This window comes from Bubalus kerabau, chromosome 1, assembly GCF_029407905.1.
Source record: "Bubalus kerabau isolate K-KA32 ecotype Philippines breed swamp buffalo chromosome 1, PCC_UOA_SB_1v2, whole genome shotgun sequence".
In the NCBI taxonomy this organism is placed as follows: domain Eukaryota; kingdom Metazoa; phylum Chordata; class Mammalia; order Artiodactyla; family Bovidae; genus Bubalus; species Bubalus kerabau.
In genome coordinates this window covers 250,216,469-250,233,644 of record NC_073624.1, presented here as the reverse complement: position 1 = coordinate 250,233,644, position 17,176 = coordinate 250,216,469, and the positions used below count along the sequence as shown (strand labels likewise).

Genomic DNA, 17,176 nt, shown 5'->3' with positions numbered 1-17,176 from the left:
GGGATAAAGAAGAAAGGGGCAATGACCAGCCTTTATGAAGATTCTATAGCAGCAATCAAACCCAGAACAACACAACTGCCTGATTTAGTCAGACTGGTTCCTTTTGAGAGCAGAAGCGTAGAAACAGAAGAGCCTCCCTTAGAGGACAGGAGGTTGGGTGAGCACCTTTCAAGGTTTGCCTGTTTTCTCTCTACTCTGATGGTTAGACCGTGGGGTAGCTTTTGTTGGTTAAAATTACGACATAATTAAAAAATATGTAATAAAGTAGCAGTTACTGGGGAGTGGGTGTAGTTGTTTAAGAAACTGTCAGTCACGTCCAACTCTTTACAGCCCCATGGACTATAGCCCACCAGCTCCTTTGCCCATGGAATTTTCTAGGAAAGAATACTGGAGTGGGTTGCCATTTCCTACTCCAGGGGATCTTCGTGACCTGAGGATTGAACCCTCCACTCTTGCATCCCCTGCACTGGCAGATGGATTCCTTACCACCAGCACTACCTGGGAAACCTGAATTAAAGAGCATTCTTCCTAAAGTCAGAATGGGAGGTGAGTTCAGATGAGATTGGTTGTGTTGAGTGTGGTATGACCGTAGATGGGAGGTGAGTTCAGAGGCAGGAAGATGGGGTTTTTATTTTTCTTTCCAAATTGGTATCAAGTAGCAATGTCAACAAATCACTGAGAAATATAGCAATATCTAGCCTCTGCCTTGTCCTGTTTGGGTCAGTGGCTCCTCCTGACCCTGTTACACGAGCCCAAAATATGTATTATTAGATTCTTCCTTCTCCCCCATACTTCTCATTCAACTAGTTTACAAAGCCTTAAAAGTTCTTCCTTAACCTTTCCTCTATGTCTTGAGCCTTCCCATCCCCTTTTGCTACCACCTTAATTCAAGGCATCATCTCCTTTCAAGAATTCTAAGGCTCCTTCTCATGCCATTGGAATCATCTTTGTAACACTCAAAACTGATAACGCATCCCTGCTTAAAATGGCATGATGCCTCCTAAGCTTGAGAGAAAAGGAACAAACTCCTTAGCTTGAATAGTTAATCTGGCCCCTGCCTAAATGTTCAGCTTTGAGATACAGTGCCTCCACAAAAACTTTTCTGAACAAGTTTTTCCTCCTTAAGAGTTCCTCTGCTCATGTGCTTCTGTCTACATGGTGAATCTTACTTAACACAACTTAAGTATTCTCGCCAAATTAGAACAGACTGCTGTCTCTTGCCACAACCTGGAATATAGTTCCATTACAGGAGTTACAGCAAATATCCAACATACTATTTACAAGTCTCTCTCCCCCTACTGGGTTTCCTTTGTAGCTCGAGCTTCCCTGGTGGCTCAGACAGTAAAATCGTCTGCTTGCAATGCTGGAGACCAGGGTTCAATCCCTGGGTCCGTGAGATCCCCTGGAGAAGGAAAGGGCAACTCAGCCCAGTACTCTTGCCTGGAAAATTCCATGGATGGAGGAACCTCATAGGCTACAGTCCATGGGGTCACAAAGAATTGGACATGACTGAGCAACTTTGCTTTCACTTTTGCTCCCCGTACTAGACGATAAGAGCTTTGGGATAGAAATCATTTCTGAATTATTTGCCCTGCTTCAGCAAATCAAACATCAATTAGGTGTCCCTTTTCCTCCCACTGCTCCCGCACCCCAGAGTTCCTACTGAGCCCTTAAGTACATGTCTCCCTCATGAAAGACACAAGTGACTGGACAAATTAAGGTCTCTGGACCAAGGCATGGCAGTCCAGATGTACAAGGAACAGACATGTAATCATAATGAAGACTAGAAGAGTGGCTCTGAGGTGGGGCGCTGGAACAAGGCCCCTGAACTCCTGCTGCTGAGGCCGCCAAGCGTCCTGGATCCTGCCCACTTCTTTCAAGACCTGTGATCAGTTCTTCTTGGTTTCACTAATTCATTATACTCTCATTTTCTACATTGAAAAGTACTTCAGCACTACTATTCTCATCTTTCTAACACACAATATTCCTTGCACTGATTCATGAATTTATAAGATAGTAAGCTCATACTAGGTAGACTCCCACCTTAAATTTCAAAATGAGAAATATTGCATTTTTCTATATATTCACTAGGTATTTAGGTTGTTGTTGTTGTTGTTTTCAGTTACAAGGAAAAATCTAAAATCCTAGCTGCAACAAACAAGCAAATGAACAACCTGTTCTGAATAACTTGCAACAGTTTCCCACTGGATAAATGAGTACGCATCTGGTTGCTCAGCAATCAAATCAGTGTTACAGGGCCATAAGCCACTCTCCTTTTAAAAGCTCTGATTTTTTGAACAATTGGATCTTGTACAAAAGCATTTTCTAGGGAGAGGATTGCTCTGCAGGCTTGAGAAACAGCATTTGGATGCTATGGGATCTTAATACATTAAACCAGAGAATCTGGAGAGAAAAAAATCAGGTGTTATTAAATCATTTACTTGTATCTGTGAACTTCTTCCCAAATATTTAATAATAATACCTTACAATTTTATGTGTCAATTTATCTCAGTAAAGCTGAAATTTAAAAATGGAAAGAAATAATTGTCTAAAGTCATGAAAACATTCTCCTTTATTCTCTTCTAAATGCTTTATAGATTTAGCTTTCACTTTTAGGCCTAAGATCCAACTCAAATTATTACCTGTGTAGGGTGTGAAGGAGGGATCGTTATCCTTTTTTCCATATGGACCATAATCCATTTAAATTTTACTTTCAACAGAGTAAATTTCATAATTCTCTTATATAATTTTTATTCCTGCTGCTGTGTGTGCTCTTGCGTCCGACTCTTTGGGGCCCCATGGAGTGTAGCCCGCCAGGCTTCTCTGTCCATGGGATTTTCTTGGCAAGAATGCTGAAGCAGGTTGCTATTTTCTCCTCCAGGTTATCTTTCCCACCCAAGGACCAAACCAGCATTTCTGGCATCTTCTGAATTGGCAGGTGGATTCTTTACCATTGAGTCACCTGGGAAGCCCTTTTATTCCCAAGAACACTTTAAAATACAGTTTTAAATCTTAATCTAAATAACACTCAGTTGATAAATTTTGCAATATAAAGGTATTTGGATTTAAGATTAATACTTTAAAAAATATTATTGAGGACCAGATAAACAGTTAATCTGGGCAAATGAAATTTTATTTTAAACTTAAATGTAGTTCATTTATAAATTCAACTCTTTTTGTGAAAGCTAAGCATGGTCATTTTAGAACATTTATAATGTAAACAATACTTTTTACCATAGTTTTTAAGAGTTATTCTTTGCTACAATTGTTATAATTTTATAATTATGAAATTGCACCCTTTGCTTTTGGCAAACAACCATAGAAAGTGAAGTTTTAGGTGTTATTTGACCAATAGCACCATATTCAGTTGTACTAAAATTTAAAGTAGAATACGATCATTTTCTTTAAGTATTGCATGTGTACAGTGTTTCACGTCATATCTCTTACTTTTGTCTGTCTACAATGGGTATAATCACATGGTAAGTCTAATAAACAGGGATGATCTGTTGAGCGCTTGCTATGAGACGAGCACTGAGCTACATGCTTCCATTTCAAGAATCTCCCTTAATCTCCACAACAACCTTACAAGAGAATCCTCATCCTCCACCCTGGCCCCCGCCCCCATTTTATACAGGAAGGAGTCAAGACTCAATGAGGTTAAATATTTCCTCAAACCCATGGCTAGTAAGGGACAGAGGTGGGGCTGTGAGGTGGGGCTGTAAGGGAAGTCTATCTGAATTCAAAACCCAAGCTCTTTTCTCTGCACAGCACTATTTTATTCTCTGGGGGGAAATGGTTGATAAAAGACAAATTACATATCTTAGGACATTCACTGGTAAAGTACTTTTTAATAAATCAAAGAAGCAACACATTTTTCTGAATTCCTTGCTCAGGACTATGCCAGATACTGTAAAGACAATTAAGAATGTTCTCTCACCATGAAGGACTCCACAGTCTAGCTAAGGAGACACAACTACAATGTATGACACAATCAGTGAACACTATCAGTTAAAAGTAATCGTTAAAAAAATCTGGAGATTACTGATGATGTAAGCGTTTTTGAAACAAAGCACTGTGCTGAGGACACTGAATTAACTTGTAGAGTGGGACTATATTAGGAAGGGTATTGAAAGAGTAAAATTCAATGAAGTTGAATTTAAGAAGCCCCTAGAGACTTTTGATTTGGCATAAAGAAAGAGGTGTTTTTAAAGTTGGTGTTTTGTTTTTGTTTTTTTTCAGCAGAATTATCCAGCGTTTCTTTGAGTCATGTGAGGAATGAAGTCATGAGGAAATAATTTTTAAAATTCTAGTAGTAGAACAAAGGCCTGGGAACAAGGTGGTGTGGGTGAAAATCTTGAAAAACAAATAATAGATTACCAGGATTAAAATTCTGCTCCCCAATAGTATTTTGCTCACTCTAGATAAGATACTATGATCAAAACAAAGAATACAAAACAACACATTAATATATGGCTGTCAGGATGCTCTGAGCAATAAGGAAATTTTAGATACATCCTAATTTAATCCTCATTGCTTTCAGTAAATAGACTTGATCTTGTTATAAGAAAACTGCTCAACCCTGTGAAAGTTAAAAACGTTTTTAAAGCCCTCTTTCTCTTTTGTAGTCTCTGAAATAATTAGTTCTCCAGGGAAAAGAAAAGAGAATGGCATATTTTTATGGAATCTCTGTTATGCTAGCACCAACATGTAATTTAGTATCGGAATGACACGTGGATTTTTTCAATTATTTTCAATATACCAAAATATTTTTATTAACGGTTTTAAAGATTCATTTTCCTAAATCATTATTATATGAGGCCCAGTGAAATCTCTTCTTTCCAAATCTTGTAGGTAGGTACAGTATTATAAGGACAGAAGCCTAACAGAGTAAGCCTCAATAAGTATTTTTTGATTGGATGAACTGGAACATCAATCAATCATCATAATTTATATGGTAATTAATTCAGATCAGACAAAGAAGGATTGAAAAAGCAAAACATGAAATAATTTAGCAGAATTTTCATCTTAGAGATTAATTTTGATTCCAATGGCTTGTTTAAATTCATGGTTTTGTGGTTCCAAGATGTCATAGAAAACTCGTTTTTTGTCAAAATGATCTCTAATAAAAAGTAAATCTTCAGTGGAATAGCTATCATTTTTCCCAGTCCAAATGGTCAGGCTATACCTGCATCAAAACAAAACAGAATCATAGAGTTAATAGAGAAAGATAAGAAACAGTGATGAAGAATTCCAACAAGCCTAAACACAGTCACCCTCACTTGTCTCTAACCCAAATTCACATAGAAGAAAAATTAATTAGCACTGGTGGAACTGTATTTTCCTGTTTCATTCCTTCATCAACATCAAAGGGACTAGACAGAATAAAATTCACATCACTATTGCCTAAATTAGGTAACCCTCATATGACTTTAGAAACCCAGAATGGTTAGCACTGTAAATAGGCCCAATTTTGGACAAAAGAACAGAGGAGACTGTGTTGTTGATCAAGGAATCCGTTCCCTACACAAAACCGCAGCTCTAACCTGGTTTCTTCAGTAGCCAGGCCAGAGTCAAGAGCATGACAGGAAGGGACAGTGAAGAGATACAATTGTTACTAACATTCCCAACATTCATGTCCACTTCTAAGGCCCTGATACCCCTTCGGGGGGTTTCTGTAAGAGATATAAGAATGCCAAAGAGAATAAACCTAGATCTATTTCTGGAGTCAAAAAACAATAATAATATATGCAGATTGATTATGGATGTAAGAATATGCTCAGAAATTCAAACGCTACTTAAATCACATCTTTTCATTTCTTCCGGTGACATTACTATTACACTGTTCTTATTAGAATTCAGAGAAATGCAAATCTCTTAAGTATTTTCATATTTATTTTCCTCATAAGCACGTCAGAATCCAGGAGAAAATCTCCAAAGCAGTTGTTCTAGTAAAGATGGGAAAACTGTCTAACCAATACATATATTCCTGCTATTATACTGACACATTCTCTCCTTACGGATGGTAACACCATTCTGGAAATGCAACAAAGGGAAGTACTTCCGACTTTGCATAAGAGTATTATGTGACAAACCCAGAAGAATTTTAAACTACAGTGGGGAACACAGGAAAAAAATAAGAATTACTCTAAAAACATATTTTTGCTAAAATGGCATTTTTATTACTTTATTCAAGCACCATGGAGACAAACCTTATAAAAAGACAGATATGAATTTAGGTTAAAAGAAGAGCTTTCCAGTGTTGTTTTGCCTCTTTTAAACCTCCCACTATGGTATACAAACTAAAACAGGAAAAATAAAATTGCCTAAGGGTATTTTAAATTGCATTCATTCAAATCACCTCTCAGGTTTCATTTTTAAAGCTCTTTCCACTGTGAAATAACACATATAGGAAAAGATGCATAAAACATAAATGTAAATTTTGACAAATTATTATAAAATGAACTCCAGTGTAACACAACACAAACCAAAAAAAGAACCTTGCCAGCACCTTAGGAGACACCTGTATATCAGAGCCCCATCACAGCTTCACCTCTCCCCCGGAGTTCTCACAGCCTAGACTTTTCAGTTGCCATCTGCATGCTTTATTTACCACCTGTATATCCATCCTAAATAATACAGCTTAATTTTTGCCTGTTAATAAATTTTATATAAGTGGAATCATATGGGATGTAATATTTTTGGTATTGCTTCTTTTGCTGAATATTTTTTGTGAAATGTATTCAAGTTGAAACATGTAGCCACAATTTATTCATTTTCTTTGGAAAATAGTTTAGCAGTATCCACTAGAATTGAAAATATGAACACCCTATGACCTATAAATTCTATTTCTAGAAGTTCCTTCCTGATATAGTCTTTAGGCACATTTGCACCAGGATGTATGTGTGTGCTCACATTTATATATATGTACATATATATATATATATATATATATATATATCAATGTTCACAACACCAATTTTTGCAATAGACAAAACCATGAAATAATCCAAATATTCAATAATAGATGAACTCTGATGTGCACACAATAGAATACAGAATTCATTATAAATTGATTAGAGCCCTTTTGATATACAAAAATATTCCCCAACTCTGCCTAACCTGTTCATATTCTTCATGGTGTTTTTTGATGGAAAGAATTTCCAAATTTTAATGTGTTCAAATTACTTAAACATATCCTTTATGGCTAATGATTTTTGTGTCTTGCTTAAGAATTCTTTCCTATCCTTAACAGTTCTGGAAGCATTGACACTCTAGGAGCAATGATTATACTAAAATCCCAGATTTTGCTTTCTAAATACCACCTGCTGCTATAATCAAGAAGGGATCCTTGAAGAAGTGACTGATTTGGGAATTGGGACAAGTACATGATTAGCTTGCCAAGAATGCAAGACCTGAGATCTAGCATGAGGAAATATTGAACTGATTGAGACTGAGGATATTTTTCATAATAAAGGGCCTATAGTCTTTAAGACTGTTATGTGTATGAGAGGAAAGGAAAAATTGAGGAAGAATTTTGAAAGAGATTGATGTAAACTAAATGCAATGCATGTTCTTAGAGAGTTTCATAGACCACAAGGAAATAAGGATTGTTGGAATGACTGATAAATTTGAATGGGATCTGGAGACTATAGGGGCAGTTTTGCCTTAATGCTGATTTCCTGGTTGGGAGGCTACATAGTAGAAATACAGAAGGGCATTCTTGTGTGGGTAAGTCTACACTGGAGGACTTCAGGATATGAGACATCATAACAGAAAAAAGAAACAGAAAAAAAGAAAAGGAGATGGGGGAGAAAGAAGGCTAGAGGAAGAAAGAATGGATAAACAATTTGGGAACATGGGTAAAAGAGATGTTGCAACTTTTCTGCAGGTTTAAAATTATTTTTATGACAGTAAGTCACCCTTAAAACAGTCAATGAAAAATAAAATAAAAATTATATTTATATTCCTTGGTGGCTCAGACGGTGAAGAATCCGCCTGCAATGCCGGAAACCCAGGTTCGATCCCTGGGTTGGGAAGATCCCCTGGAGAAGGGAATGGCAACCCTCTCCAGTATTCTTGCCTGGAGAATTTCACGGACAGAGGAGCCGGGTGGGCTACTATCCATGGGGTCACAAAGAGTCGGACACGACTGAGCCTCTAACACTAAGCATCAGGTTGGTTTCAATGTTGAGTTTATTCAAACTCATGTACAGGCTATTTGAATGTTATTTTTAACATCCTAGGAAATGTAAAAAGAAAGGTCCTTAGTTTTTTTCTAATGAAATATCCATGATATTGATACCCAAAACTGACAAAAAAAAAAAAACTACAGACCAATCTCACTTTAAAATGCTGAAATTCTAACTAAAATATTAGCAATAAAATTCAGCAGACTTTAAAAGAATGATAAATCTCAATCAAGAGAGTTTATTCTGTAAATGTGTGGATGATTCAATATATAAAATGCTAATATAATTTATTTTATTAATATATAATGTAAGAAAATAGGGTTATTTTCATAAAAACTGAAAAAAGCATTTAGTAAAAACTCTACCCACAGGAATATGGATATTTCTCTAATATTTGGGTATATGCTTCCCTTATTCTCTAAAATATAGTGAATTATCAAACTGGGTCTTTTTCTGGATGATTTGTGATAATTACTTGTTTGTTAGAATTGTTTACAATGATGTAACATATGTGTTGAAGACAGTTTTACCAGAATCTTTTCATTTCTATGTATTCAAATGTATCAAACTTTTCTTTTATTGCTTCTGGGTTTTGTGCCTTACCAAGAAGGGTCTTCTCCATCCTGAAACTATATATACAAAAAAAAAATCATCAATCGTGTTTTCTTTATGCATTTATTGTTTGGTGTTCAAATCTTTAATTCATCTGGAATTTATTTTGGAGGAAGATTAAGGAAGTTCATTTACTTTGTTTTTCCTACAATGTTGCCTGTCCCAATACAAGTTATTGAACTTTTACACCAGTGATCTGAAATACCAGCCTTTTCCTATCCTAAGTTCCATGAGAGAGCTGAGTTTATTTCTGGGCTTTCCCTGCTGTCCTATTGACTAGCCTATTAAAAAATATAGTATCAAAACTGTTTTACTATCTGTAGCTTTATAATATTTAATACATGGTCCAACATATTTTTTTGACATGATAAAAAAACAAAATTTGGGCAATTCCTTGGCAGTCCAGTGGTTAGGACTTGGTACTTTCATTGCCAAGGGTACAGATTCAATCTCTGGTTAGGGAACTAAGATCTCACAAGCTGCACAGCCAAAAAAAAATTAATTTTTAAAATAACAAAATTTTTATATGGAAAAGACTTAGAATTATGACAGAATTCAAAGGGAAATTATTGTATCCACTTATAACTTTTTGTGAATGTATAGCATATTGAAAAAAATGACAAACATTTACTGGGTACCTATTACATGCAAAAGGTTTCGTGCGGAACAGAGGTGAAAGACCTGATATTAAGATTCATCAAGGAGCTTCATTCCAGTGAGGAAGTCGGAGCACTGCCAGATCAGCGTCCACCTTCTGTCTCTTTCTCTCACACACTGTCTGTATGACCAGTTTTCATCTTTCACACACACTCTCATCTTTCACACACACTCACATGTACACACTACACTGTCAAATTTACACATACCTGTTTGATTGCTTCAACAGCCAGAGTAACTGAGAACAAGACTGCCTGACTAATGCTGCTCTGACAGGAAATGTTACAGGCTGATTTAGTTCATTACATATATATTCCATCTCTTTCACCATTGTCCAACTGTAACCTGAAGTGAAAAGAAAGAAATTTAACTTTTCTCACCAGAATCCTAAAAAGTCAATTAAGTAAAAATTAAATTATATATGAATATGTAACTTCATAGGTAATTCACTAAAATTTCCATTTGGATTCAGAGAAAGTCCATGGACTGTAACCTATAAGGCTCCTCCGACCATGGGATTTTCCAGGCAAGAATACTGGAGTGGGTTGCCATTTCCTTCTCCAGGGGATCTTCCCGACCCAGGGATCAAACCCAGGTCTCCAGCATTGCAGGCAGACACTTTACCATCTGAGCCACCAGGGAAGGATAAAAGTTAAATTATATATGAATATGTAAATTCATAGGTAATTCACTAAAATTTCCATTTGGATTCAGAGAAAGTAGTATACCACTTAATGCAGGAAAATATTTTGAGTGGGATGCAGATAAAAAAATTACATCTAAAGTCATGTCACAAGTGAACGAGAGCAAATCAAGCAAAAAAACTGAAACCTTAGAAAAGAATTGATTAATCTATCAAGTACAAAAAAGGAAATGTTGGCACTATATATATATATAAAATTTAAAAATCTAAGGCTCTGCATCATTAACATACTCTATAAACTTAGATTTTCCACTTGTGTTAAGCTTTCTTTTCCAGGAAAAAGATGGTTGCTAGGTACTTAAGAGCTATTTAAGTAATAATTAACTTCAATTTTTTTTTAAATGTGGGGACTAGTCCAAATTACTTACACATTTTTTTCTAAAATAGAAATAGTATTTGAATTGGCTTTTATATGTGTGTTTTATGTTTTAAATCAAGTTTAGACATTGTGGAAAATATATCTGCCTATTTATAAACAGCTTCAGAAAAAAAAATGTATATTTTAAAAATAACCCCTAAACTCCATCAAAAGTATTTTGGTCTATAAAGGAACAATTTACTAAAAGCCTATAGCAGCTAAATTCCTCATGAAAGAAGGGAAAGGTCTACTTTCCTTTAAAATCTGGAAAATTGTACCTTTTTAATTAGAAAAAGGGGCTGCTAACATACGCTATTACTTACATTACTACAAACATAAACTCTCTTTCCTAAAATTTGTAGCATAAGAAGTAAGGGAAGATAAAGCACACGGTGGTAATGACCATCTGCCAGCAGGGGAAAAGTAGCCTGGAAACATTCAACACCAACATGACTTAAAGACCCAGACATGGTTTAATTCAGTTCAAGCCTGAGATTAAAGTCAGAGTTAGACTAAACTGTGACTAAAAAGAGATCAGAAGCAGGATGGAAGCTATTAAATCGTTTCTAGTTTACCTTCTTCAAACACTTTGAATTATAGGCTATATCCTTTACTGACACTAATACAATGATTAGAAAATTAAAATAGAACAAATTGAAAGTATACCGTTTTTCTCTTGATTATATCAATTGCTGGTCCAGGGGTTATAACCTAAATGTCACTACGCAACCAGATAGCAGTTACTCTAATTTCATGTTAGATTTTAAAACTTTACATCTAAAGACAGTAATAGCAAATAAGTAAATTTTAAAATGCTATAAACATAAAATAAAGGCTAACATTTCCATAAACTCTAAATATCTTCTTGGTTAATTATTTTTACCATGTGTTCAGGTGTCCCAGAGCATCTGATCTTACTGGATCCCTGACTTAGGATCCCTAATTAGTGATTTTACTGGACAATCACTAAATAGGGATGTATGAAGAAAAAGATGAATCCAAATAGGGTAATAAATTTCATCCAGGAAAAATAAGCTGAATATCAGGTCCATCGAAAAGAGTACATGAAGAGAAAGAAGAAATTTCCCAGAGAGGAAAGTCTCGTGGCCTCCCACACGCTCTGTCTAGCCTGAGGGCATGAGGGCACCAGGCTTCTTTCCTAGCAGTCTACATTTCGAGGACCTTCTAATATCAAGGGAACAGAATCCGTGCTCTTCAGCCACACACCCCCTACTTCTGGCCTTGCTGTTGCTACTGCTGCTAAGTCACTTCAGTTGTGTTCGACTCTGTGCGACCCCACAGACGGCAGCCCACATCACTTAAAAAGATTTTATTACCACTTCTTTATCTTTCATCCAACAGAGAGAATTTGCTTCAAAGTAAAAGGAAAAAAAGAGTATAGAATGCTCTACAAGTACAAAGAGACCAACTCAGAATTTGCAGAATGTAAAGAGGCAGCTTTGGTTATTCTAGACCTTGCAAATAAATATTTTCTGTGGGAGCCTGGTGACCAAAATGTCGCCAGTGAACGAGATCTATCTGAAATAACAGAAGGAAGAGTCATACACACATCTTTAGGGCCAGATCTTTCTCTCCATTAGGCTCTTGGGTTTATAGAACATGGTTTTGGTTTTGTATTAAAGGTATTATTTTTATATCTGAATGTATAAAAGGAACACATATTTTAAATTATCACCTTCATTGACTTTCTCAGGATGCCATCCTGTTGTCCAACCCAAGGAAAACGTCACATCTGGAGAGAAGGATGTCACAGTGTCTATAAAAGGTTTTGCATCCACTACTCTGCTGTTTCCATTTGGACCAGGAAGAACATCAGCATTAATCCACACTGGACGCTTCAGATGCCTCTTGACATTTTCCAAGAGCATCATGGATGGTTCTACAGCTGCCAAACTAAAAACAATTTGTTGTCAATGAGATACATTCCTAAAGTAAAAGTAAAAAGTTCTTTTAGACTAGTGGCTTTAACATTCTCAAATTCATAATAAGAGTATAATATCATAATGCTTGAATTAAATAAAATCAAAGATTTAGATATCACCAGAGGGGAAAGTTAACATGTGTCATATCTTAAAATACTGATTTATACTTATTATTCAAGAAGGTATTTAAAAGGTTCTATAAATGTATGAATAATGCCATTACCTGTAGATAGAGGTTTCAAAACCCTGTATTATGATCACTCCGTATAAAAACAGTTTAAGAAAAGACACAAACATTCACTCATCAAAGAATGTATAAATAGGATTTAAAATTAAACATATTCACAACCTGCAAATTCCAGTTTATGAAAATACACAAAGTGCACTCAGACACCATGTCTCTAACACTGGCTAATGACCTTGGGAAAAAGAGCCTCTTTCCCCTTATGTATTCTTGTGAGAGTCTGGATGCACAAACACATTTCTAAAAATGACTGCAAAATGTAAAATTAAAACATTTCCTTAAAGCTTTTATAAACTTCATTTTTCTCCTCTACTGTAAACATCTTTTCTGAAAACTCGAGACAACTATATTTTAGTTACTTTTAAACTAAAAAGCAACTTCACTCCTTTTACTTCCTGATGTCTTCTTGGACGAATACCTTTTGAAATAATAAGGCTTTGAGCAGCCAATATAATTTTTACTTTTAAAAAATACAAACACAAACTTTATTGGAAAACTACACTACCTGCAATCTTGAATCCCTTCTGAATCTTTGAGGCCTATGCATATTTCTCAGAAAATTAGCTTTTAAGGAACACAATTGTCACGCGAGTGTATGTTCCTCGGTTCTTTGTCTTGTCACAACCAAGGTTTGGAGCGATGGACATTAAAGCCCTCGGTGCGTCACAGCTCTCGGGTCTTGGACAAATCATGTTATAGCTCTTAGGCAAATCAGTGTTACAGCTCTATTTTATTTAGAAGATAGCAGGAGAACCCATCCTCGAAGAGTGAGGGCATGCCAACCCAAAGACTTGAAGAGCAGAGACTGGAGGAGCGCGCAGGGGAGAGAGAGTGAGAGAGGGAGAGAGAGAAAGAGAGAAAGTGCTTTGGCTCCTCCTTTTATATGTTTTTTTCCTCCACCTGGGCCTGCCCTATGCAAATTGGGCTTAGCCAGGAGTGCTGTTTGTTCTACCTGAGGTCTTCACTGTAGTCCTCGGACCTTCCTTTGACCTTCCTTTGTTCTATTTTCACGGGCTTTTCCCTTCCTTGTCTTGTAGCCGCCGCCATTTTGGACTCCTTTTCCCTATTCTACCTACCTAACACAATGATTGGGGGGACTAAGAATCTGGGAGGTGGATATTGGGAGGGAGAACATGCAGCACCCCTTATCAGTCTTCAACTTTTCCTCTTAATGGACTGAAGTCCTTCTGCCTGTGCTTCCACCTCTCTTCCCTTACTCCTTTTGGGCTTCCTACTTTATGAGCAGAAACTGATAATGTCATCATTGTTGTCTGTTGTGTTCAGTCGCCAGTCATGTCCGACTCTTTGAAACCCCATGGACTACAGCACAGCAGGCTTCCCTATCCCTCACCATCTCCCAGAGTTTGCCCAAGTTCATGTCGATTGCATCAGTGATGCCATCCAACCATCTCATCCTCTGTTGCCCTCTTTTCCTGCCTTTTCAGTCTTTCCCAGCGTCAGGGTCTTTTCCAATGAGCCAGCTGTTCACATCAGATGACCAGAGTCTTGGAGCTTCAGGTTCAGCATCAGTTCTTCCAAAGAGTATTCAGGGTTGATTTCCTTTAAAATTGACTGGCTTGATCTCCTTGCTTTCCAAGGGATTCTTAAAAGTCTTCTCCAGCACCACAGTTGGAAAGCATCAATTCTTCGGCGCTCTGCCTTCTTTATAGTTCAGCTCTCAAATCTGTACATGACTACTAGAAAGATCATAGCCTTGACTATATGGACCTTTGTCAGCAAAGTGATGTCTTTGCTTTTTTTTTCTTTTGTCTTTGCTTTTTAACACACTGTTTAGGTTTGTCATAGCTTTCCTGCCAAGAAGCAATCATCTTCTAATTTCATGGCTGTAGTTATCATCTGCAGTGATTTAGAGCCCAGGAAGAAAAAATCTGTCACTGCTTCCACCTTTTCCCTTCCATTTGCCATGAAGTGAAAGGACCGGATGCCAGGATCTTTGTTTTTTTAATATTTAGTTTCAAGTTGGCTTTTTCACTGTCCTCCTTTACCCTCATCAGGAGACTCTTTTAAGAATTCCTCTTCACTCTCTGCCATTAGAGTGGTATCAACAGGTTTTTCCTGTGGTCATGTATGGATGTGAGAGTTGGACTGTGAAGAAGGCTGAGCGCCGAAGAGTTGATGCTTTTGAACTGTGGTGTTGGAGAAGACTCTCGAGAGTCCCTTGGACTGCAAGGAGATCCAACCAGTCCATTCTGAAGGAGATCAGCCCTGGGATTTCTTTGGAAGAATGATGCTAAAGCTGAAACTCCAGTACTTTGGCCACCTCATGCGAAGAGTTGACTCATTGGAAAAGACTCTGATGCTGGGAGGGATTGGGGGCAGGAGGAGAAGGGGACGACAGAGGATGAGATGGCTGGATGGCATCACTGACTCGATGGACCTGAGTCTGGGTGAACTCCGGGAGTTGGTGATGGACAGGGAGGCCTGGCGTGCTGCGATCATGAGGTCGCAGAGTCGGACACAACTGAGCAACTGATCTGATCTGATCTGATCAGCATATCTGAGGTTGTTGATATTTCTCCCAGCTATCTTGATTCCAGCTTGTAACTCATCCAGCCTGGCATTTTGCATGATGTGCTCTGTGTATAAGTAAAACAAACAGGGAGACAATAAACAGCCTTTTCGTACTCTTTTCTCAATCCCGAACCACTCAGTTGTTCCATACAGGGTTCTAACTTTTGCTTCTTGACCCACATACAGGTTTCCCAGGAGACAAGTCAGATGGTCTGATATTCCCATCTCTCTAAGAGTTTTTCACAGTTTGTTATGATACACACAGTCAAAGACTTTAGCATAGTCAATGAAACAGAGATAGATATTTTTCTGGAATTCCCTTGCTTTCTCTGTGATCCAGCGAATGTTTGCAATTTGATCTCTGGTTCTTCTGTCTTTTCTAAACCCGGTTTGGATATCGGAAGCTCTCAGTTCACGTAATGCTGAAGCCTAGCTTGGAGGACTTTGAGCATTACCTTACTAGCATGGGAGATGAGTGCAACTGTCTGGTGGTTTGAACATTCTTAGTACTACCCTTCTTTGGAATTGGGATGAGGACTGACCTTTTCCAGCCACTGCTGGGTTTTCCAAATTTGCTGACATACTGAGTGCAGCACTTATTCACAGCATCATCTTTTAGGATTTTAAATAGCTCTGCAAGGATTCCATCATCTCCACTGACTTGACTGGTAGCAGCACTTCCTAAGGCCCACTTGATTTTATACTCCACAGTGTTCGGCTCTGAGTGAGAGATTACACCATCGTCATTAGCTGGGTCATTAAACTCTTTTTTGGTACAGTTCTGTGTATTCTTTCCATCTCTTCTTGATCTTTTCTGCTTCTATAGGGTCATATTTATTAGTGAGCAAGGATACTGTTCACTAAAACCAGAGGAAATCAGCCTCTCTTTAACGCTGCTCCCATGTAATAAGCTGCTTTTTTTCTCATTGTTATACCCCTGAAATGCAGGCCCTAGATTATAGTGGGTTAATAAACTCTAATGCAGGACCTAACAGATTCTAATACAGATGTTGTCATTTCTCTGTCTCAAATGCTTTCTGCCTTGAATGGTATCAACGCTGTGTTAAAAACCACAATTCTTAGATCTGGCCAACTGTACTTCCTACAAAATTCCCTCATTTTTAGTACCTTGTACCTATTACAAGGTACTTAAGCAACTTGTACTATTACTCCAAAGCTTGCTTACCTATCACCTGTACCTATTACAAGGTACTTAAGCAACTTATACCTATTACTCCAAAGCTTGCTTGTCTGCAAGTCCCACAGCAGAAGCTAAGTGCTGGTGGGGTTCTGCTCTTCAGAAGTGGAGTAGAAGGAAACCTTAAACGAATCCACACATGTCTTACAGCTGACCTCCTCTCCTTTTCTAGAAACGATCTGCTTTCTTAAGAAATCTGGTGTCTGTGCAGTTGGGTTAATCACTAACTTCCCGTTTATATTCAACAGGAAGCTTCTTAGCCTTTCTCAATTTAGTAAACTGACATTAGGCTGTTTAACGATGGCTCGCCATCTGATAATATCTAGTCTCAGCACATTCTCCCCCAAACTGACATTGCAACAGCATATATTAGGTGTCTACCACGTGCAAAGCACTGCACAGTTAGACATAAAGAGCTACGACACAGAACATCATGAAGTAAGATTTTAATATACTTTTAAATATTTTTATTTTAATATTTAACTATTTAATATTTTAATATTCTTTTACATGTAAATGTTTTAATTATCACTAATGCAAAAGACTATAGTACCGCCACTTTCCCTTTCCGATAAGAAAAACAAAACCTATATTAAGAAAAACATAAAATCTTACTTAGGAAAAAATTTAGTTTTAATTTTTGGAACTTTAAAAATAATTACAAAATTCTTCTGGAAGAGTAAATGTGGAGGAAACACCATATTTAGGAAGGGAAAAAAAAAAGACTGAGGATAAACTTT

At 37.2% G+C, this 17,176-nt stretch overlaps 1 protein-coding gene across 3 annotated transcripts in view; it reads right to left on the bottom strand.

The window, feature by feature from the left end:
- Positions 1-3,754: 3,754 nt before the first annotated feature.
- FAM151B (family with sequence similarity 151 member B) overlaps positions 3,755-17,176 on the bottom strand; it is a 34,715-nt gene continuing 21,293 nt past the window's right edge. For all 3 annotated transcript variants that reach the window (XM_055562832.1, XM_055562834.1, XM_055562835.1), the window contains 3 exons: positions 12,216-12,433; positions 9,668-9,803; positions 3,755-5,185 (listed from right to left, as the gene is read on the bottom strand). In XM_055562832.1, coding sequence (XP_055418807.1) covers positions 5,026-5,185; positions 9,668-9,803; positions 12,216-12,433 — 514 coding nt within the window. In that variant the 3' untranslated portion in view covers positions 3,755-5,025. The remainder of the gene's footprint in view (positions 5,186-9,667; positions 9,804-12,215; positions 12,434-17,176) is intronic.